The 23392-nt window shown below is 53.4% G+C and overlaps 1 protein-coding gene across 2 annotated transcripts; it reads right to left on the bottom strand.

The window, feature by feature from the left end:
• Positions 1-22316, bottom strand: FOSL2 (FOS like 2, AP-1 transcription factor subunit). Of its 2 annotated transcripts, none has more exons than XM_065928910.1 (4): positions 21419-22316; positions 11446-11697; positions 6425-6532; positions 1-4072 (listed from the first exon to the last, which is right to left on the bottom strand). In XM_065928910.1, the coding sequence occupies exons 1-4, from the start codon at positions 21518-21520 to the stop codon at positions 3551-3553; spliced, it is 984 nt and encodes a 327-aa protein (XP_065784982.1). In that variant the 5' UTR covers positions 21521-22316; the 3' UTR covers positions 1-3550. The 2 variants fall into 2 exon arrangements, with proteins under 2 accessions (XP_065784982.1, XP_065784983.1); XM_065928911.1 differs by lacking the exon at positions 21419-22316 and adding an exon at positions 19271-19474.
• Positions 22317-23392: the final 1076 nt, after the last annotated feature.

The raw sequence follows: 23392 nt of genomic DNA, 5'->3' as shown, positions 1-23392 counted from the left end.
AGAAAGTAGCAAGACCACTTTACTTAAGTTTTTAAAAGAAAGTTACACACACCACATATCCTATTGGTCCACAAATTCTATAAGGACTCAGGTTAACCATCTGATGAGTGCAAAGGAGCACATCACAGGGAAAACAAATTCAGAGGTGGGAGGATATTGTAGGGGGTGGGTCTTTGAGAACAAACCTCAGACTGAAGGCAATCTTGCCTTGGATCTTTGGAGAAAGACCTTCTCACCTCCAAGTGTTTTTGTTGATCCATTAGTGGTGGGCCTTTAATAAGGGAAGTCCTCATCACGTAGTCTCACCCTAAAGAGAGTATATATATATATAAAAGTGCCTAACAGTGCCTGGCACATAGTAGGTGCTATTCTTTTCCTTCTTAAAGAGGCCACATGGATGTCTGATCAAGGGAGGAAATCAACCTAAAAGTTACAAGGTGAGATTGCAAGTACTGTTGGTCCATCAAGGAAAGGGGAGAAAAGTCCCAATGCCTGTAAGTTGAGCTCAACCTTTAAATGGAGCCTAGTGGGAACAGAGAGGAGATCCCTTCCCCAAAGCCTGAGAAAGGGAACCAGTAGCCTCTGATGGTTCCTGGCTTTGAGATGCTTGTGTGATGGGCCACAGTGAAGACACCTGGCCAGTCTCACAGGCAGAACAGTTGTTTCTTCCTGAAAACTTCCCCGGTGAATTCTCTGCTTTGAGTTGGCTCTGGTAATTGCCTAAGCTTCACCTGGGATCGCCTCTGTGTCAGCAGCTGTCCCCATCGACTCGACAGGAAGAGGGCTGTTCCCAAGAGGCGGCCAGGTGGCCAAGGGGACTGTGTTTCACACCAGCCTGTCAAGGAGTGCCTGCCCTATGCTGTCCCAGAGCTGCCTGCAGCCCAACTGGAGTCCACACCAGTTGCCTCACGGCTGGGGACACAGGGGGGCATGGGGTTCCCTGCCCAAGTCCAAAGGCTCCCCCTGCCACTGCTCCCGATGAGGAGGAGAAAGAAAGGAGGAGGAAGCAGCAGGCCTGGTGTCTGGCAGCAGCTTTAGAGAACCAGCCAGAAGGCAGTGACTGAGGATATGCCTATGAGTTAAGAGTGAATATTCAGCCTTCTCCAAATAACTTCTGGCTTTGGGGAAGCCAAACCAGCTCCGAGAACAAAGTTAGAGGGTCCTGAGTAGAAACACAGCTCAGAGGCCTCGAAGTCCTGCAAGTCGACTGGGTTCTTGCTTTCTGCTGGTCCCAAAGCCAATGCAGTTTGAAATCTGAACTAAAGCCAGACTCCATCTCAGGAATGTCCAGCCTGGCCCCAAGTCACATGCCGGGGCCTGCCTTGGGATCAGGGCTGTGCAAAGCGGGGCACAAAGGGACTTTAGAAACAAAACACCAGAGAGCAGCTTCATTTAAGAAATATATAATACATATATTCAAAAAGAAGTAAATAGCTCCCAGTTGGCCACAAATACCACTTGAGATGATTAAGTCTTTCAGAGCTGAGTTCACCCCAGTTCTTTTTGCCTATCTCCTGCTACTCCTAGCTGACTTCTGTGTCCTTGATTAATCTGAAGCCAGAAACCCAAAGGCCCCATCTTATTAGGAGTGCCCCTCCCAGAACCTCTGGGGAACTGGGGGGCAGCGTCACAGCCAAGGAATGTGGGAAATAACATCTTTAAAGCATTTTGGGAAAAAATCCTGTTTCCTTTAGTCTCCTCTCTTTGCAAGTCCTACCCCTCCACACATCACTCCCGGGCATAGTGAGCTGTGTATTTTAGGCATTGGGCTGTTCCATTCTGTGTGTCTAGGGCATGGCAAATGAGTAATGAACATTAAATACCAGCCAGCGTGCCAGGCCTGGGTCTGTGAAGGGAACAGGTGAGCAACCATGTCATCGCTTTTTCTCTCTCTCCCGAGTCCAACTTTGAGATTTAACCCCCACTGGGTTGATTTAAATAATGTCTATATAGTTTTAAATTATCATACAATGATCTCTAGAGCTGAATCACAATAGCCGGGCCTCCCTCAGAGCACTAGCCCAGCAGAGGCCAAAGCTGGAAGACCAGCCTTGGGGAGGAAAAAGAGGCTCCAAGGGGTGGCAGGTGGGGACTCCGCGGAGCTCTGCGGAGCTGTGCTCCCGGGGGACTGGAGGACCCCCTTTCCCCATCCCCCACCCCACAGGAAGGGGCAGCTCTCTTGCAGTGGGATTCATCTCTGATTTCAGCAGCCCCTGGGGAATGGCACGTAAGCTGCAAGCCACAACAACAGCTCTGGGCCAGCTGTTCACAGCCGGCTGTTGGACCTGGGGAGCACACTAGGGTGAGGGGGCAGGGGAGTGTAAGAGAAAAAGCGCGAGATCCATCAGGTAGCAGATGACCACAGAGGGTAGCACGGCCCAGCACCTCGGTGAGAGGCGAGAAGCAGGCGCTGGGGCTGCTGTGAGGCAAACGCCACTCCGACTGCCTCCCTCCTTCCTCCCTCGGCCTCTCCATCCACAGCAGAGGTGATTTTGAGGCTTGGGGAGGGCCCACGCTCATTAAACCTCCACGGGTGGCGTCGCCCTGAGAGGCAGGCTGGGGTGGGTGGAGCCGGCAGGGACTTGGAGTGATGTGTGGCTCCGAGGAAGGAAGGAGAGAAGGGTCTGGGGCAGAATGATGAGGCGGTAATTACAAGAGACGTCCTACTCAAGACACGGGTGAAGAGGCTGGCTGGGACACAACGTGTAGTTCGTTGGCACTATTCCTGGCCATTCCCGGCCTGGTAATTAGGCATTTGGCAAACCCAATCCGTGCCCCAGCTGTCTCACTCACACCCTGTCTTCTGGCCAAGCTGCTCCTCCAAAAGCCGTCTCCGAGGATGGGGAGGAAGGGTCCTCCAAACCTCCTAGCGATGGTGGCCTCTCCTGGAGAGCTCAAGGAGCCCTGCTGGCAGTTCCGGAGATGGTGGTGGACCAGAAGTGTCAGAGGAGGGAAGGTTCTGTATTGCACATGGACTGTCCCCTTCTGGACAAGTCAGCCCCAGCCAAAGAGTCACCCTGCTGCCCCCTCTTCAGAAATGAAGAGCTTTACTATTCAGACCACCCAGATGAAATGTCATGGCAAATTCGATAAAAAAACTAAGAGGAAGTGAAATTGACACTGGGGGAAGGAAGGGGCAAACAGAGGAAAGGTGAAACCAAAAGGCACTGAGCATGCTTGGTGGGGCGGGAAGGACGCCATCACTCCAGAGACACGTCGGAACCAAGGGACAGGAAAGGTCCACACCAGCTTCAAGCTCTTCGGAAGCCAGGGAGATGCCCGAGTCCACCAAACCAAGTTCTCCAATGTTTTTCAAGAAACAGGATTTGTTTTGCGAGACGGACGAGGGAGGAGGAGGTCCTGTGACATCCAAGAGCTCATCCAAGTCCTCCGGCGACTCACCACCAAATCCCACCTGGGTCTCCCCAGAGCCAGGAAGCTCTCTGGCAGGGTCCCCCTCTTCCCCTCATGGCCCTGGAGTGCTGGAAGGTGCCGGTCCCTGGGCAGGAGGCAGTGACGAGGATCCCCACCCCCGCCCCTGGGAGCTGGGTTACAGAGCCAGCAGAGTAGGGGAGTTCAAGGAGTCTGATGACTGGTCCCCACTGCTACTGCTTCGGCGGTGAGCCTTGGAGCAGGACTCAGAAGGTGATGCTGGCGACTCCTGCTCCAGCACGCTGGGGTAGGTGAAGACGAGGTTCGAGGTGCCCGGAGTGATGGCAGGAGTGGAGGTCACCACGATGGGGGTGTGCAGGGGCTCCTCGCCATAGAAGCCCCCAGCAATGCTGATGGGCTTGATCACGGAGCGCTGGGCCTTGTCCAGCCCCGCCGATGAGGACGAGGGGCTGTCCTCTTCCAGGGGCTCCTGTTTCACCACCACGGCACCGACCCCTCCACTGGCCCCGCCACGCAGGGACTGCAGCCCGGAGGCTGGCGGGGACCGGCGTTCCTCGGGACTGATCTTGCACACCGGCCCATGGGCCACCAGCATGAACTCCAGCTTCTCTTTCTCCTTCTGCAGCTCGGCAATCTCCTTCTGCAGGCCTGACTTCTCCTCCTCCAGCTCCTCCGTCTCCTGCAGGGGAAGAGGGCTCTGTGAGGGATGGTAGGGGATGGGCCAGGGGGTGTCAAATCTGGGTAAGAGAGGGAAAACCAAAGACGGTCCTCAGAGGGCTGACCATGAAGCTAGCGAGCTCACACCCGACTGCTTCTGGGCCACCTGCATGTTCAGGATTCCTTCTGTTTCCAGAACTCCAGATTGAGAGGAGAGGTAAGTCAGCTTGGAGGAAGGGCGAATCAACCCTTGTAGTGGCCATGACTGAGTGCTGATATGAAACTGAGTTTCCAAGAGGTTTAATCATTTGCCCAATGGCACAGAGCAAGCAGATAGGGTAGCCTGGATCTGACTCCAATGTATCTGATTGCAGAGTCCACGTACTACTATGCTTTTCTGTCAGGACTGCCCCCGGTATCTCAAGGGGGTGAGTAATAGTGAGACCTGGCGGGGGAAGGGAGCAGAGCAGGCAGCTGCACCCCTCTCCCCCCGTGCCTCCTCAAGCCCCTCCAGCTCGCCATGGACATATCGACACTGAACTCTGAGCCACATGACTGGATATTTGCCTGCACCCATAAGCCTAGGAGTAGCTGGCTTGTAGGAAGCACTCAATCCATCCCACTGGATCTTCCCTGCCCCTCTTCCCTTTTTTTGCTTTAAGTAGAAAGCCTATGCTTCAGGACTCACAGAACCCCGGGAGAACATTCAGTTCAGCCCCCATGCTTCAACAGATGAGACCCCTGCCAGCCTGAGTGGGCAAATAAGGCCAGCAGGGACCCTCTGCAAGGACCTCAGCCTCTCCTTTCACACAAAGCCAGAGAAGCAACAGATGCACGTGGTGGCGGGGGGTGGGGAGGTCGTCACGGAATTTATGGAGAGGTACGTGTCACCAGCCTCCTCCCCACTTTTCCCGAACATAGATTCCTATTTGAGAACGAGATGACATGGGCCAGAGCTTCGCTAAGCAGAGTACAGCATATTCCGGAGTGAAAAAAACTTTCCATCTGTCTCAAGGGTCTGATGAACGTCATGAGCTTCTGAGAGGCTTCCTGTGCAGGATGTGGCTCAGGGGCCTGGGTGGCTGGGTCGTGGGGAGGCGGGGGCGTAGGGTGTGAGGCTTCAAGGGGAGAGAGGGGAGGAAAACCAAGGGGCCTCGGGGGGCAGGCTATTCTGGGGCTGGTGGCAGAAGCACCTGGGGGTAGACCCACGGGGATATGGATCCTCGAAAGGTTAGCAGTGGGGAGGGTTCTTTGGGGGTGTCTCCCGGGGAGTGCTGATCACTAATGGATCCGCCCCACCTGGCATCGGAGAGCTCCCACTTCTCCTGCCGCCTCTAACACCTCCACAGGACACTACTACGGGCATCACAGAATTCACCGAGTACACATTTAAGGCCCACGAACGAGGGCTCCGGGATGGACAAAGGGAAGTGGAAGCAGGGGAATGGTAGCCAGGAGGATTAAATAAAATAATAGGATGTGCAAGGCCATTGCAATTTCCAGAGCTCCAACCTGGCTGCTCAGTGCAAGGACTGCTGACACAGTCCACCTCATCTCCTTACTTGGAAAACATTCCACCCAGGAAGAGTCAGTCCTGGCTCTGGGTTTCCTCCACATGGCCCCTCCTGGAGGGAGTTACGTGATGTCGGTCAGGTCAAGGTTTGGGGAGGGAAGGGCGGGGCTGAGGGCCCCCAAGTGGGGGCAATTAGGCAGCGGGGGAGAATGACTCACAGGGCAGAATGAGGTACCAATGAGGTGACAGCTTCGGGCTCAGAGCAGAGGTGGGGAACCCTCCCGCCCACGGAGGATGTGAGAAAACCCCAAGATAGTACAACTCAGCTGGCTATGATCCATCCCCATGAGACCCAGGGAGTGCCAAGACCCTGCAGAGGTGGAGAAGCCCAGAGAACCAGATGGCTGAAGCCAGGCTGGGCCCATTCCTGCCGGCGGCAGGCAGGCAGGCATGGGGGCGGCTGGAGCCTGGGAAGAAGAACCCTGGAGTGGGCAGGCCTGGGCCTGCCTGGGTCCTGGCCAGCAACGGCGACACCCTCTGCCATCCCTTGCCCAGGAGCCCCAGCAGGTCTCAGCACAGGATCCTTCGGGTGCTGAGGTTGACAGGGCGCCAGGCCCAAGAAGCTCGTCCAGTTCTCTCTGGGTCCAGGCTGGGTGATAAAGGCCAGCTCCCTCTCCCCATCCCCCCTCCTTCAAATCAGGGCAGGGCTGACCCATGTGCTCAGAAGAAGGAATGCTTCTGCCCACACTAACCCTCCTGTCAGTCACTAGGGGTGAGGGAGGGCAGGGAGAGGTCCGGGAGCCCTGGGGTCCCAGCTCCAGCCCACCCAGGAGCGCGCCCACCCCACGCAGGGCTCCTCACCGCCTGCAGCTTCTCCGTCAGCTCCCGGCGGCGGTTCCGGCATTTGGCCGCAGCCAGCTTGTTCCTCTCCCTCCGAATTCGACGCTTCTCCTCCTCTTCAGGGGACAGCTAGAGGCCAGAGCCAAGGATCACGGTTAGGCTCGGGTGCGTGGCTCACCAAGGTTTTCCGCTTTTAACCGCATTGTAAGTAGGGGAAGAAGCCCTCTGGGACCGGGCGGCAAAGGAGGAAGGCAAGAGGAACGTGGCCCAGGGGCCCCAGAACATGTAGCTCACCCCAGTTTGGGTGCCTGGGGGTCGGGGGAGCACTCAGAACTAAACCCCAGCCCCCAGAAGGTGATGTCACATGTTTGAAGGGAGAGCAGGGTAGCCATGGGTCAGACTCACCAGCCCAGGCATGATGGAAGCATGTGTCATGTCGGCCCTGACTCAGCGCCAAGAGCCGAGAAAATGAGCAGGACCGTTCCCCAGAGAGTCCCCTCGTGCCAGGCCTGGCCCCACCCACTTAAGCAGCTTCCTCCCAGCTCGGCCTAATTACTCCTCCCCAACACTCTGCCTGCTCTGCAAGCCTCATTATCCCCACTTGATTATGTAGCTGGGCCCAGAGTAAGAACCACCCGGGGAGGCGGTGGGGGGGGTGGTCATGTTCTCTTGCCAGAGGGCGGGAGGAAGAGCCACCCCACTCCCAAATCCCTCTGCCAGCCCTCAAGTGCTGGCTGCTCGCAGTTCAACCCAGAGGACTCACCAGTGTGCCTGGCACAGTGCTGGATTGGGCAGGATGGGGAAAAAGGAGGCGGAGTCCTGGGGCAGGTTAAAACCCTGCTGCCCACCACACCTACTCATTCAACCAACCAGCCCTTCAACATGCCACGCATGGTTTGAGGGGTTAGAGATGTGTCAGCGAACCGAATGAACAAAAATCCGCCTGCATAGCTTGTGACCTAGCTCCTCACCGGGAAGCTGGTTAGGGGCCTGCAGCTCAGGCCAGAGGGCAAGAACTCCGCTCCACCAACAGGGCTGATACTCTGTTTACATAGAGCCCTTCCAGAGGTGATGTGCGGAGATGGCTGTGGGCCAAGGCAGGAAGGAATTCAAAAGGAAAGACCCCCTCCTTCAGTGATCAGACCCTGACGGCACACCACCTAGGTGCCAAGTGAGGTACTGGTGGTTTAGAAGATTCTGGGGGCAGTAAGGCCCAAGTCCTCCCCTCAAGGGACATGTAGGGAAAAGGCCAAAGCCATTTTTGGAGGGGTTGAGAGAGAAGCCAACCCCATTGAGGGATGCTGTCTGGACCTCCAGCCAGCTTGCAAGTGAGGGAGCCACTCCGTGGGCTGGGCCCAGGCCAGAGTCCCCAGGAAGCTGTCTGCAGAGCAGGGCATAGCATCACTGTGTCCCTCCCTAGCATCATCTGTCCTTGCAGCAGCCTCCACGTGGGGCGCACTGACCTGAGCCCATCCAGCTGGTAACATTACATTCCTGTTAGTCTTCAACCCTCTTACAAAGGCCTGGTCTTTGAGCCCACACTGGATCCTGGCTCCACTTCCCTCCTCAAGCCCCTGCTCTGCCTTCCCGGGAAAGCTAATGGCTCCATGGTCTCTCTCCTGAGATGTGTCAGGTGGCTCAGAGCCAAATGCAGATGTGGCACTTCTGGGAGGACCCAGACAGATTACTGACCCTCCGAGCCTCAGATCCTCATTTTGAAAGTGGGGTTAATAGGATCTGCCCTGCCTCCCACAAAGTTTCTGCAGGGATCAGATGAGACGCAGTGGAGAGTCCTCTCTAAACCAGAAAGTGCTGGAAAGACAACGACGCAGTCCAGAGGTCTCCTCTCTGATACCCTTGCTGCACTCACTGAGCAGCAAATCAACCAGATACCCAGAGAACACAGACTGGGGCATCCTATTCTCTGTGGGATCCCAGAGGATCACAGGCTGAGGTCACAAAAGGCCATTTGGCCAAGGCCCTGAATACCTGCTGCTCCAAAATCCATCTCAGCCTGAGCCCAAGAGGGACCAAGAGAGCCTGATGGCCCTGTTGCAGCCCCAGGTTCAGGGCTCAGCATCAAAAGGCTACCAGGGCTCCTGGTAGCACCCCACTAGCACCCCACTCCCTCACTGACGAGGGGCAGACAAGACAGAGAGCTGGTCCTGATCCACTTCTGCCTCCATCCCCCCTGGACAGGTTCTGGCCTCCCCAGTGCCTTAGAAGTTTCTCTCCTGTCTGGTGAGGTACAGGGCAACTTGTGGGAGCTCCTAGCATAGGAAGTGTTCAGGGTTACAGCATGGTTACAGCATGAGTGTGTCACACCACCACGTAGCCACCCACAAGCCACACACACCCTCCCTTCCCTGCCACTGCTGGCCTCAGAGGGAGCCTCTGGGGCAGGCCCCGGAGGAGGGCAGTGAGGCACCAGGCCAGCGCCATAACAGCCTCTGCCTCCTGGGGGAGGCTGGAAAGGCAGAAGTGAGCCTCAGAGAAAAGACCCTAGAGCTAGGAACCCAAAGCCAAGTTCTAGGATGCTGCTGCCTAGGCTTCCTCCAAGCTGCCGAATGATGGTCTGAACTCCTAATTGACATGGGATAAAATGTTCCTGGCTCTCTCCTTCTCTCTCAAAAACGGAAGGAAAGTCTCCAAGGGCACGCCTGGGTGGTGTGATGGGAAAAATCACAAAGCTGAAGGTCAAAGGGAGTGGATGCCAGTCCTGGAAAGGGAGTGGATTCCAGTCCTGGCTCTGCTGCCACTCACTGCTTGAGCCTGGGCAAGGCCCTTCTTTCTAGGCCTCAGTTTCCTCATCTGTAAAATGGGTGCAGAGGGAAATTTAGAAAAGCCAGTCTCCAAAGTCTCTTCCTCTCTAATCTTGCAAATTTGGTGTGACCTGGGTCCAGAAAAAGGACTTCCCTGGTAGCTCAGATGGTAAAGAATCTGCCTGCAAAGCAGGAGACCCAGGTTGGATCCCTGGGTTGGGAAGATCCCTTGGAGAATGGAATGGCTTACCCACACCAGTGTTCTTGCCTAGAGAATTCCATGAACACAGGAGCCTGGCAGGCCACAGTCCATGGGGTCGCAAAGAGTTGGACAAAAGAATAAAGAGTATTTAGCACATCTTGCTTGGCTGTCCCGCTAACCTGGGAGTCCCTCACAAGCCTAGCTTGTAAAGGATAAGGGGTCCTTTACATACCAGGAGAATCCAGATCACCAGTGAGTATAAAGCTTGGTACCCTGAGCTCCCTGGAGGAAGCACACTTATAGAGGACACTGGGATTGCTGCTACTGCATATTTATAACTACAAATATGGAAGCAGCAGTGTGGGGGGATATTGGCCACTTGCCCCAGGAGCAGAAGCCCAACAGGACCTGGGAACTGTCTGTTAGTGTCTATTACACACATCTCCCCATGTTGCCCCTGCACAGAGTCCTGCCATTAAGAGAACAAGCCAACAAGTAGTGGATACAAGGCCCAGCTTTGTCCTCAGAGGAACGGGACTCGTGTGAAAGCGTCTGGTTCCTCAAAGCAGTGATCCTTGTAATTCTAAGTGTCCTGGGGACTAGTGGTGGGCTTCCCAGGTGGCACTAGAGGTAAAGAACTTGCCGGCCAATGCAGGAAACATAAGAGACCTGGGTTCGATCCCTGGGTGCGGAAGATCTCCTGGAGAAGTGCATGGCAACCCACTCCAATATTCCTGCCTAGAGAATTCCATGGACAGAGGAGCCTAGCGGGCTACAGTCCATAGGGTCACAGAGAATCAGACACAACTGAAGTGACTTAGCACACATGCAAGGGGAGTAGTGGCACTGGATCCACAGTTATCCACTGGGCACCACGTCTGAAAGCTCTTTGTATTGGAACACTGTGGGCCTGGGGATCCCAGAGTGGAGGTGGACAGTGGCTGAAATGGGAAGGGGTTCCAAAGCTGTAATCGAAGTAATTCTCCAATCTAACATTTCAGTTGAAAAAGGGATTCTGCTACTAAAGAATTTCCCTTCCTTGGGCTCACAGTGGCATGGTATTGTAGAAAGAGCACTGGAGAGGGGTGGAACCCCAGAGGCCTGGTTCTAGACCACACTTCCCCACTCACTGGCCAAGTAGCCTCAGATAGCTGTTTGGCTGTGTCATCTGTGAAGGGGGACAGGTAGGGCTCTTACAAGGCTCATTCCCTCCTTTCTAGAATTATGTACGACTCTGATTTCTCTTTTGGGAAGCCAGGGGCCATCACTGCCCCGCTCTCTGTTAATACAGATGACGGGCCTTTGGAGTCTTGGGCAGAAGCTATCTAGAGAGCATAGGCCCCGCCCCTTTCTGGCATCCCTCCCAGCCAGGTTGGCTCCTGCTCAAAGCTAAGCCCCTTGAGGGGAAAAAAAGCTGCTGTTGTCTGACCCCCACTCCCCTGCATGTCCCTGGAGCTTAAGGAGCTGAGCAGACCCAAAAGACCCCAGGGTCCCAGATGCACTTCCGGAATATGTATCCCAGGCACTTGAAATGGGCTCCAGCCTCGAGTTGGAGGCCTGGGACACGGAGGGGCGATGGACACACCATAGGCAGTACTGGCCTGGAGGGGGGCCCCTCTAGGATAGCTGGGTTCTTGCCCATGTTAGATACTAGGAGACACTTAAGGGAGAAGCCCACAAAAGCTCCCAGCCAGGGTTCATCGGCTGCTTGTCCCACGGTCCCTCTGCCAAGGATCAGAGGATACTGCTGTAGGCAGGTCCTAACAGTCCTACCTATGTGCCGACACCTCATCATTCACCATGTGCTTTCCCACCATGATCTCATTCCAGTGGCAGCAAGTCCTGGCTGGCAAGACACCATCCCCATTTTGCAGCTGAGGAAACTAAGACTCAGAGATTCTAAGGGACATGGACAAGATGCCTGACTCTCAGGTCGCACGCTCTGCCTCCAAGGATGAGGGTCCTGAGTTCCTTCATCTCCCCAGTGCTCCCAGAACACACACCCTGCTCCTCACCAGTCTGCAGGAAAACACTCTGCATTATAAAACCACTGATGTGGCTCCCGAACGGAACTGTACCTGCTCATCTCTCCTCCTGCGGCCCACCGTGGTGCCAATGGTCTTGATCACGCCGGGTCTCGGGAGGGCCATGTGCCCGGGGACAGAGGCCAGGCCTGGCAGCGGGCTGTAGGGGTGCGAGCGGGGGTATGGGCTGGACATGGAGGTGATCACTGTGGGCTGCACCATCCACTGCAGATCCTGACTGGTCGTGATGGCGTTGATGGTAGGGATGAAGGCGCTGCCTGAGCCAGGCATATCTACCCGGAATTTCTGAAATGAAGAGGAAGATAGGACTGAGCCAACAAATACTGCAAAACAGGCCAAGCCGAGATAGGAGGCCAAAACCAGCAGAAAGTAGGGTCAGTGCCTGGAGTGCCGAGGTCAGGATAACTGGGCGGGCTTCCTGCACATCCAAGAATCAAGGGGATCTTAACTCTTCCACGTCAGATCCACTCCCTGACTGAGGTCCTGGAAACTCCATCCCCCCACCGGCTCAGGAAAGATGTGGTCATATTCCCAATGGCTGCCAGGACAGATGTGGTCCTCAGCAGCTCACATCCCAGCACACCCTCTCTGAAACCCTCCAGGCCAGCTACGCCCCCGTCTGCAGGAGAGCAGGCCTCCCATCTTGGTCACCTTAGCCTCTGGGTCACTTGCTCTTATTCCCCAGGTACCAGCTTAGGATGAAGAGATTTGCAGACCAACTGCTCTACAGCAACAAAGATCACCAGGAAGTTTACCATGTCTGCTTCTATTACTTTCCAAACAGTTTCATCATGGGGCTGTGATCCCATCAGGGTCACATGAAACCAGGTCCATGAAAAGATGTCCCCTGACCCATAAGACTGAAAGTGGTAGCCTTTGCTGCCAGACTTCCCCTTGCTGTCCTTGCCCTCCTTGACCTTCACCCGCATCTTGAGAGACACTGCGTCTCTCTCTACCCATTCATGTATCTATCTATCTGAGCTCACAGGCATGCCTGTGGGAAACTTTGGTGCTGCTAGATCTGAGTTTTCTCCCTGTCACTTAATTTATGCCCAGACCACGTTGCAGAGCCCTGTGGAACATGCTGCAGGAAGCAGTCTATTTAAAATATAACATGATGACAGAGTACCAAAGCTAAAATGGGCCATGCTCCTCAGCAGCTGGGCCTGACCTTCCTTCAGGGCAGCTACTAGAAAGTGAGGAGGAGGGAGAAGGGGAAGACCCCACCCCACCTCAACTTCCAGATTTTCAAGGGAGAGCCCCCTTCCTGGAATCCTAAGCCTCAGATGATTCCTGTTCCCACAAAAAGGTTCTGCACATCCTTTCTTCCCTAACTTGGGGGATGAAATGATGACAACAATAATAACTAACACTTACTGAGCACTTACTAAATGACAGGCGCCACAGTAGTATTTAACCTAGATTATCCCATTAATTCTCCCTCTGAGGTAAGAACTACCATTATCTCCATTTTAGAGGCAGAAATTTAGGCTTAGAGAGATTAAGTAACTTATCCAAAGCCACGTTCTAATAAGCAGTGGGGTCAGGATTCAAACCCAGTTCGGTCTGACAGAGAGAGGCCAGGTCTCTCCCACACAATGCAACACATTGTAGAATTGTTTTTCCAGTCTTGAAATTCAGCCCCAAGTGGTGGTATCCACCCCCAATGCACCCGGGCAGAGCATCAGGGTCATTCCCACCCAGGGTCCCTACAGACCTTCCCTCACCCAGGAGGCCCCACAGGTCTGTTTGACCCCAGATGAAAGCCCACTGACATTTAGCACGGATGCTAGAGCATCCCTGCTCTTGCAGCCTAACCAAGATTAGAAGTATCAGCAGCAGTGGCAGCTGACTCTGCCATGGTCTTTGCCCCTGGTGATGACATCTGTGTTCCTCTGTGTAAATAAAGTGAAGCTTAGAGTACTTCATTGCAGCTCAGGGAGCTGGGGACCCTTCCTTGCTCACTCCCCTGCCTGACCCCAATCTAGGTGGTGGGATGGGGCTGCCTCACCTTCCAGACTAACCTGGATGAAATGGATACTGGGATTCTGTGAAGTTGCCAGCACAATGGATTCTGGGAGGCAATGAGAGCTGCCCAGTGCAATGAATGGATTCTGAGTCATCTCCCAAGGCAAAAACAACTGGGCTTTTTATCAGGAGCTGACTGAAAAGTAGCAGGTGTATCTGAGTATGTGTGGTGTGTGTGAAGGAGGGCTGGGTGCAGTGAACATGGAAGGATCCAAGTGGAAATGATCTTCAAGGAGGAAAAACAGACAACCAGGGCTGGCCATAAGGAAGAGGGCATTGGGAACAAATGAGCAGCTAAGCGTGTGCAGAAGCACTAAGGCCCAGGCAGCTATGTCTCTCTTTGGATGCTGAATTGGGAGGGAGGCTGGGAGGTCATCTGAGTCAGGAGGCCTGGATGTGAGACCTTGGTGAATCACTGGAGACTCAGTTTCCCTGTCTGGAAAGGGGAACAGTAACACCAAACTCTTTGCACTATCACAAGGGTTAAATAAGGAGCTACTTGTAATCACAGGCTATGAAAGCACACCAGTGGTGCTCAACCCTGGCTGCAATATTAGAATATTCTGAGGAGCTTTTCAAAAATACCAATGCAGGAGCCAGCCTTACCATTAGAGTTCTAAAACCACTGTTTTCGGGTGGGGTTCTGATAAGGTGTTTTAAAAAAACAAAACAAAACTAAGGAGGTTCTAATGTGCAGTCAGGGTTGAGAAATGATGCTCCAAATAAATGGAAGGTGCTATCATCATCATCACAACGACGACGACCATCAAGGCCACCATCACCACCACCACCACACACATTGTCATTGGAAGTGTCTGTGGGAAGGGGTTGCTCCTGGGGGAACTGCCAGCTTCTCATTCCTGGGAAGCACCCAACATTTTTCTTGTTTCTCTCCCCGAGTCAGGTTCTGAGTTTGAAAGACATCCAAGGCATCTAGTAGGACAGTTTAATGTCCTTCCTTGAAGGGGCAGCTGGCTGTCAGCTTTCCTCTCAGGAGAGCACCCAAGAAGTTGACTCCTCATTCCAACAAACAAAAGAGCTCCCATTTCAGGCGAGGGGAGGAAAGCCAAAAGTCTGAAGCAAAGCTGAAAAGACTAATTCTGCTTAGGACTAAGTGGCAGATTCTCAGCCCCTCTCAGGGGGTCCTCCGGTCCACTCTCTCTGTGATGGCAGGTCTACAGAAGGCTGTGCCCGGCCATCAGCCAGACTCCTTGCAGCAGTAGCTTGGTCTAGACAAAACAAGACGCAATAAAAACAAGGCAGTAGGTAATGACTGCCTCTAAATGCATGTACAACTCGTTTCAGAGGGAGGAAAAGGCATCTGGGTAACACACTGCTTCTGAACTGCAAGGAAAACAATGTCCCAGCCCCAGAGGGGACTGAGGCTCTGCTAAAGAAATCTTTTGTCTCCAGCAGAAGGCTCTCTGAGACACACACAAAAGTTTTTAAGTGAGATCTGGCAGATTTGTGTTTTGTGTCAACTCTGAAAGTATTTTCCAGAAAGTGACATGGGTTGGAGAGAAGAGGTGAGCCTCAGAGTCTGTGGTCCCAGGAGTTAGCCTGGCATTTTTCTCTCCCAAGGACCCAAGAATCAGTCACATGTCATGTTAGGGAGAAATCACAGTTCTCTACCAATGGGGTAACACCGAACAGAAACCAAGATGGGGCTTCTCAGCTGTAGGTATAGGGTGGTTTGATCCCTGTTGTAGCACCAACAGGAATGTTGGTGTGCTGGGGGTGGGGGGCTAGGGGAGGTAACCCAGGGCCCTCACTTGACCCCCCTGGGGCTCTCCACTCCCTTGGAAATGCCTCCTCTAAGGACAGCATGGAAGGTGCTGGATGGCTATGTGGTATTCTAGTCTGGCAGAGCCTCCAAATGCTTTACTTAACTGTGTCATCCTGTTGACTTCTGGGTGGGCAAGAATGCCTATAAAAGGACAAATTGCCCCCCTCCCCCCAATCTCCTTTGGCAGTTTGGCAAACTTTTGCTGTAAAAGGCCAGATAGTAAATATTTTAGACTCTGCAGGCCATAAGGTCTCTGTTGCAGCTACTCAACTCGGGCACTGTAGCGTGAGTACAGCCGCAGACGAGATGTAAACAAATAGGCGTGCCTGTGCTCTCTTAAGCCCTATTTACAAAAATACTTGGGCCATAGTTTGGCGACCTCTGTCCTAGAAGATTATTCTCATCTCATAAGCTCAGGTTGAGGGGAAAAGAATTAAGAGAGGAAATGAGAAAGCAAAAAAGCAGAACCATTCTTCTAACCCAGGGAGTCAAACAATGGACTCTCACTAGACAGCGTGAATCTCCAGAATCTGAAGCTGAATGTTGAGGTTACAAGCCTTGATGCCGGTCTTTGGGCAGCAGAACCTCCTTATCCTGAAGCAACCTGAATTTAAGGGAGCCTTGGGGCCACTCAGTAAGTATGTGTATCCTCCTGCTGCCTATGAGAAAGCTCAGAACACCAGGCCTTTGGTGTTACCCAGCTTCATCAGATCAGAGAGGTCCCTACAGTCCAGAAGTTGCTAACTTGGGGAAATGACCTTTCTGAACTTTATAGGGCCTCAGGTTCAGAAAGATCTAGGACGTAGGGTTTGCTTTCCTGCAGACATGGAAGTGGCAGGGCCTATCCCAGAAACTCCTGGGGTGAGGGGCCCAGAAGTGGCATTTAAGATGGAATCAGAGTTGGTGTTCAGGATCCATCCCCTCAGCCAGGCATTTCTCCACCAGGTTGACTCTTGACTGGGCCACCAAGCACTCAAGTCATCAAAACCTTGTATACCTGGGACCTGCCTCAACAGGTAGAAATGATTATACATGTCTGAGAAGAGACTGAGTTCTCTCTCTTAAGAACCCCTTTTTCTGTTTCCCAGCACAGGAAAAGGAAAATTCCAACATCCAGGAGACTCGCTTGGGAGAAGAGGAGAGGGCAGGGCGAATGCTGCCTCAAATGCCCCAGAATAAACTTGTTGAGGTTCAGTTTGACTCAAATGCTCTGTACTTTTACTAAACGTGGGGTGTTCTCCAAAGGCTTCTCTGTGGAATTTGACCAATTTTCATAGATTTTATATGCGACATCACCTTGACCTTTGACCTTTCATTCCTGAGGATCAGTACTAATGTCATCATGGAAATGGTCCTCAATAACTCATAATTCCCCCCCACCCATTTTCCAAGTGATCTGCCTCCTGCCAGTTTCACTTGAACGAATCACGTTATCCTCCTTCACCTAACTGCTAGGGTGAAGAACAGCAAAGAAAAGAAAAAAGCAAGGAAAAGAAGGTGACCAATACCGAGTTGTCTACCAGGTTCCCTGATGTCTTTCCTTCCAGGGCCGTTTTGGACAGAAATTCCACTCCAAAGCAAGAGGGAATTCCCTCCACCCTTCTGTAGACCCCACTCTGTACCCCCACCAATCCTAAGACAGCTCTGCACTCCTTGGGAAGGGCAGGCCATCTCATCCTCTCTACAACCACAGCAGGTGAGCACGGTCAAGTCATTGCCCCATGACGGGGGTGAGATGGCACTGGATAAGACGACTCTTACACTTTCCCTCTCTGGCCCAGTGAGTCCAAGAGAGACAGAGTTACCAACTGGGGATGGGAATAGATTTATTTGCCTCCATCAGGGCAGCTGCTGTCATTTTGAAATGCTGTGACCACAAAAGATGCCACACACAGCATGGAAGAGACGTAGTCACAAAACTAATTCTTTTTCTTTCTTTCAATGGATAGACGAGAAACCTAGCCTCCTGAATTCTCAAAATCAGTGCCTTTATTCCTTTGTAACAGGCCGGGGGTGGGGGGGTGGGAATCGAAAGGTCTATGTGGCAGAGGTGCCTGCTTTGGTGTGCCTTGTCTTGGTGACTGCTCTCCCAGGAAGACTCTTGAGATGGAGACCAGCAGGATTTGGGGTCACATCCTGCTTCGGACCCTGCCAGATCACCCAGACTTCACACATCACCCTTGGTTCCTTCTATGCCAGATCTTTTGATAACTTCCAAATATTAAATTCACCCTCAAAAGACAAAAATATGTTAGGAGGGAGGGTTTTCAAAAGAATTTGCTGAAGCCAAAGTAAAATCTTTCTGAGTCTGACTAATAGCCACAGCATCCAAATAAGAATTTAGTCTCCTAAAAGAACGATTATGAAGGGGACAACAGCTGATTTGGATGCATAAGTTCTGGTGTGTTTGTATTAAGACAGGAAAGAAAAAAACAGAGGCTCCTAACTCTACACTCACCTTCAATAATGAGGCAGGCAGAAATAAAGCAATGGAAATGCATTCAGGGGTTTGGATAGGAAAATTCAACTGCCACTCAGACAAGACGTGACTGCTGCTTCACCCCATTCACTTTGATGAACCAGTGACACTGACTTCCACCAGTAAGAATCAGCGGAACAGACAAATTCCTGGGATAACATTTTGTCTGATCCTAATCTACAACATCTGTGAGATCAAGGCAAAAAAATAAAAAGGGCACCAGACCCCTAATATACAGCTCCCACCTTCCCACCAATTCTGAAGACCATCTCCTCAAACAATTTCCAGTGTCCTACTACAAACAATATCAAGAAAACAAGCCTTCTGAATTTGAAGACATTGTGCTGGCAATGAACAGATATAAAAATAGAAAGAAAAAGGCACTCCTTTTTCAACCACGCTTTATTTAGAACAAAATAAAATTAGAAAAGAAACTGCATTTTGGAGTCAAGCAACTCTTAGTTAACCACTGTTAAATATATGGCATTTATTTGTCCTGAATTAAAAAGAAAAAAAAAAAGTCCTAAGAATTCGGAAAACTCACCAAGTTAACACACTGTGGGGCTGGAAAAATACATTCCCCAGATAGTTCTTCTAAGAATGTCCCGTAGGGGGCACTAGAGAGGCATGATTGGGGCTGACTTGGGAATCACAGTCATTTCTGGTAAAAGTTCTTTGATGTGAGGAATGTCCCAGCCTGGTACAGTTGGCAAAAGTTCACTCTGGGGAATTTTGTGTGTGTGTGTGTGTGCATGTATGTGTGTCTGTCTGTCTCTTGGAAAAGAATGGTTGCCAAAGAAGAGAGTTAGTCTGGTATTCCTTGTTTCCAAAAAGGAACTGTCCTCTTTGATTTATTTTCACAAGTTATCTGAGAAACAGACAAATGGCAGCCTTGGAAAAGTTCTGGGTCTTGTTTTTGTTTTGTTTTTTCATTAAAAGGGGGCCAAGCTGATGAAAACAAGTTATGAAATGACCTATGTTTGTGTAACTGGCTGGATTGCGTAATGTTCAGGGCCTGAAACCGTGAGTCGAGCAGTCAGCCAGGGCATATATCTGGGAGGTGTTTTCCTAGGAAAGTTAGGAAAGAGAGAAAACAACAATAAAAAGAAAAAGCCAGGGGTGGGTGTGTGTGTGCAACTATTAGGGGCAAATCAAATCACCAGTGACCAACGTCTGAGATTAAAACTATAACTGGAACAGGAAATATTTTTCATGCTTCAAGTTCCTGCCACATACAAGAACAGAGGTTTTAACAAAGAGTTATCTGCCGCCCCCCTTAAGTCACTGAAACTCACAGCCATGTGTTAAGACCAAGCTCCATGAAGTGAGAAGAAAGTACTAGGCTGAGTAAACAGCAACAAATTTCTAAGGAATATTAGACCCCACAAAAACAAAGAGAGGAGAAAAAAATAATATTCACTTGCCCAAGGTAAAACCAGAGCTCTTACACTGAGCTGCCACAAAAGGAGGAAGGCCCATCACCAACTGCCAGGAAAGTCTCTCCATAAAGGAAGCTAAGAGAAATAAAGTGATTACAGGTTTTATCTGGTATGCAATAAAGTTACCTTGAGCCCGGGTGCGGTCACAGACATGTGAAGTAACAAAAGTTTCTCACGTCAGCTCTTAGGACCACAGAACAGCTCTGCTCCCAGTTCCAGGGATGATGGAAAAACCCTCTCCCGTCCTCTCACCACCTCCTCCCTCAGGAGTGGACAGGCTGAGAAACTTGCCCAAAGCGGCATTACCTTACCAATCCCTCTGGTTGAAAGGCGCCTTGCTTGAGCTGCTGGACCGAATGGACAGGCACATACGCAAGAACCCCGTGCACCAGTTATTACTAATTGCAAAATCCTCATGTGTTACAGCACGCTAGGAATTAGCCAACAGCTGCTTTTTGCTTCGGTAATGAGGCCCCATTACACTCTGCTGGACTGAGTTCTCTTCCTTCTTCCTAGCTCTGGTTTCCTGTCTGATTTTCTTCCAAAACAGGGAATTGCCTCCACTCACATCCTGGGCTCAAAGCCCTAGTGACACAGATTATTCAATCGGGGCACTGATGTCCGGTCTGACTTCCCATCCAGGCCCCAGGGTCTGAGCAAAGCCCGGCTGCAAGGCTGTAACATTTCAGTGACGACTGCCACAGAAACGGCAGCCAAAGGAGCGGATGAGAAATCAAAAGATTCCTTCCTGATTTGGAGAGGCAGAGAGGGACATTTTGGGGCTGTTGAACTGGAGAATGAGGGAATGGATTTCAAATGACTCCAATCCATTGCCTAATGATGGCTGGATTCAACAGAAACCACCAATGGGGCTGGAAAGCAAACAAAATCACTTTGGGACAAGATTTGAAACTCATCACCTTAGTGTTCATTATTAAGGGTGCATGCACTGACTGTACCCTCAATGCACTGACAAGGCTCTCTCCAGTGGGTGCTTATGGGGATACCAGGGCAGGTAGAGAGAAGACACGGAAAAGCCATTCTGAGGATCCACCAGGTGTGGGGAACCACTCTGGAATAAGAGATCCCTCCTTAGTTACTAAAGAGGGCCACGTTTCCATTTTATTCTCCATCAGGGTCCCTCCTCTCTGGAAGCCCACCCCAGCCCTTCCTGGTTGGCTGGCTTATAGACGCCAAGGCCACCGCCTAACCAGAGCAACTCTTGCTGCAGTCAACTGGGCTAGAGACTCAGATCCTGACCAAGACGGGTTTCAGGCTCTAGCAGCCTTGTTTGTTAAGTCAGTTCCCTCACAAGCTTCTGGGAGGGTGGGTGGGGTGGGGGGGTGGCTGTTGCAGAGGGCAGGCACCCCACCAGCACCACCAACCTAGCAGCACCTTTCTGGTAGTTATAGACAGAGATGGCAGGCACAACCCCTCCAGTGCAAACCAGTCCGCCTGCTTTAGAAACAAGTTATTTCTCGGCTTCCTGAACCATTCAGGAGCCTAGAGGAGGTCTCTCCAGCTTCCCTTCTCTCTGCAGCCGTCCTGGCCGCAGGTACTCCCCAGACCCCAAGGTGCCCCCTGGGTGGCAGTTTAGGCTCCTAGTCCGACCCTAACAGGAGGTGGATGGGCGCAGGGTACATAGGCGCACGCAGCCGGAGCCAATCAAGGCTGACCTCCTCCTTCCTGACCTTCGCACCTGATTCCCTGAGTGACAACTCACGCCCTCACTCTGGATCACTTGAAGGAGTCCAATCAGTTTCCGAGTCCCCAACCTCTTTCCGAAATTAACTAAGACCAACGGCGGGAGAAGGTGCGGGGTCGGGGTGAGGGAAGGAGAGGGCTTTTTCGCAGGAATAAGTTCCCTAGATGTCGGAAGGGGCCCGTGCGTGAAAAATGGGGGGGGGGGGCAGTCCACCACGGAGATAGAGGGGAATGGAGATGAATTTCTGGGAGAGGAGGGAGGTACAGGCTTCTAGGAACGGGACCTGCAATTCCAGGAGCTTGTCTGGATACGATGTAGTGTGAAGGACAGGGTTTGTAGGCTCTTTCAGCCCACTCGCCGCTCCAGTTAAAAAAAAAAAAGTGTTGGCGAGGATAGAGGGGGTGAAAGGAGGTGTGGGCAGGAGATGAGAATTCAGAACTTATAATGGTGGCCCGTAGGAATTTTCTCGCCAAACCGAGAAAGGTCAAAGAAAGCAAAAGAGGCAGTGGCGGCGAGAGGAAGGCGGGGGTCCACCCGCGCCGCCAGGTGCACCCGGGGCCCGCACCTACCTGCTGGCCGCCGCCGCCGCTGGAGTAGGACTCGGCGTGCGCAGGAGAGCCGCTGCTGCCCCGGGACGAGGTGTCAAAGTTCCCGGGATAATCCTGGTACATGATCCGCGGTGGGGGCCCGAGAGGAAACAGGGTGTTTTTCTTCCCCCGCCCTCGCCGCGGCCGCGCACCGGCTGCTGTGCGCTGGCTCTCTGCTGGCCGCGCCTCGGGCTTGTCCCCCTCGGCGGAGACACCCCGGGAACAGGGCCCCCTGAGCGCCGAGCGCTACACCACTTCTTTCCTGCTCTGCGAGCGCCGCGGGACCAGTTGTCCACCCAGTCCCTCCCTCTAAAAAGTCCGCGCGTCCTTCGGTCCCTCCCCTGCGCGCGCCCTCCCGCCCCCGCGCGCAATCGGAGCCCAGCCTGGACCGCCGGCTCAATCAAAAATCGGTAATTAAAAAAGAATGGGAGTCAACCCGGCGGGTCAAGCCTGCCAGGTCTGGGGACCCCCGATGTCAGGGCAGAAAAGAAAGGAAAAAAAAAAAAAAAAAAGGCAGAAAGAAAGGCAGCCCGCTTGGAGAAACTTCTATTTCCTCCTTTTAGAAAAGGAGCTGAGAATAAACTTCCTGTGGCCGACTCGCCGCCGGAGTTTGGAGCGGCTCGGACACTTGACTAGGAGAAGGCAGCCTGCGCCCGGCCCGCGAGGATCCAGCTGAGCCGGCGTGGAGAGGGACGCGGTGCCGCGGCTCTGGCGCCCGGACCTACACCCCTTCCCCGGCGCCCGCTCCCGGACGGGCCCGCCTCGCCCGTCCGCGCCTCTCTCTCTCCCTCTCTCGGTCCCCGCCGAGCACCGCTCGCTTGCTCGCTGGTTTGCTCGGAGCCCCAGCGCTCTGCCCGAGATGAGTCACTACAATGGCACGATTTCAACTCCACACTCTTTATTCTCCAGCCCCTGTACCTCACGTCAACCCGACTCCACCTTGCAGGGAGGAGCGCGCGGGGAGGCGGGGGGAGAAGGCCGAGGAGGAGGGGGAGGAGGAGGAAGACGCGCGGGAGGAGGCGGGCGCAGCGCTCCCCTATCTGCCCCGGCTCCTGGCCGCGCTGACGCCAGCCGCACACCCCGTGCGAGGAAGGAAGGCGGTGGCGGGGGTGGGAGCGGACCGCTGGCGCGGTTTGGGGGAGCCGAGGCAGCCTGGCCCATCCCCACCCCCCGGGCCACGCGCCCTTGGTCTATTCCACTGGCGCACGTTGCCAAAGATGGTCATTTGCGTTAGAGGACGCGAGTGCGGGTTTCCTCGCTTTCGGGTGACGTGGAGGGAGAGGGATTCCCTCGCCGGCTCCCGAGAACGCCACGGTCTCCCCACCTTCTCCACCGCCCGGGGAAGGGGCGCGGGGCGGGGCCCCTGAGAGCCGCCGCGCGGGCCTCGGCGCCGGGTTTCAGAAAATAATCACAGTCCTGAAGAGCTAGACGGACGGTTCAGTGCGGCGCCACCGCGAGGCCGGGAGCCGGGCGCGCAGAGCCGCTCGCAGGGAGGGCGCGGCCGTGCACGGTCGTCGGCGCCCTTCGCGGCGCCACCCGGAGCAGCGGGCGCCCTGGGCGCCCTGGGTATCCGCGCCTCCCTGCGGCCGGGCCTTGGCGGGGCGCAACGCCGCCGGGCGGGGCCGGCCTGCCTATTTTCCCTCCCGCGGCTGGCTGCCCACTGCTTCCCTCCCCCCTCCCCTTTTCGGCCCTGCAATTAATTTGTTAGGAGTAGCCTTGAAGACGAAATTAACCAGTCAAGACATTCCGGCCGCTCTCTATGCTGGGCAATTAGGACGCATCTAATAGGAGTAATCGGGCATTATAAGCAACCTCGACTGTTATGAATTTGAAAGGAAAAAAAACAAAACAAAACAGGGAAGAGGGAGGCCCGAGAGAGGGCGTGCCCCAACGTCGTCTTCAGCTGTTTTGGAGCGAAGTTCAGGCAGTAGGTAGTCCGGATTCCTAGCTTCTCCC

The sequence above is a fragment of the Muntiacus reevesi genome, chromosome 3, assembly GCF_963930625.1.
Source record: "Muntiacus reevesi chromosome 3, mMunRee1.1, whole genome shotgun sequence".
NCBI lineage: Eukaryota > Metazoa > Chordata > Mammalia > Artiodactyla > Cervidae > Muntiacus > Muntiacus reevesi.
The sequence above is the reverse complement of the archived record's forward strand: the minus strand, read 5'-3'. Positions and strand labels throughout refer to the sequence as shown.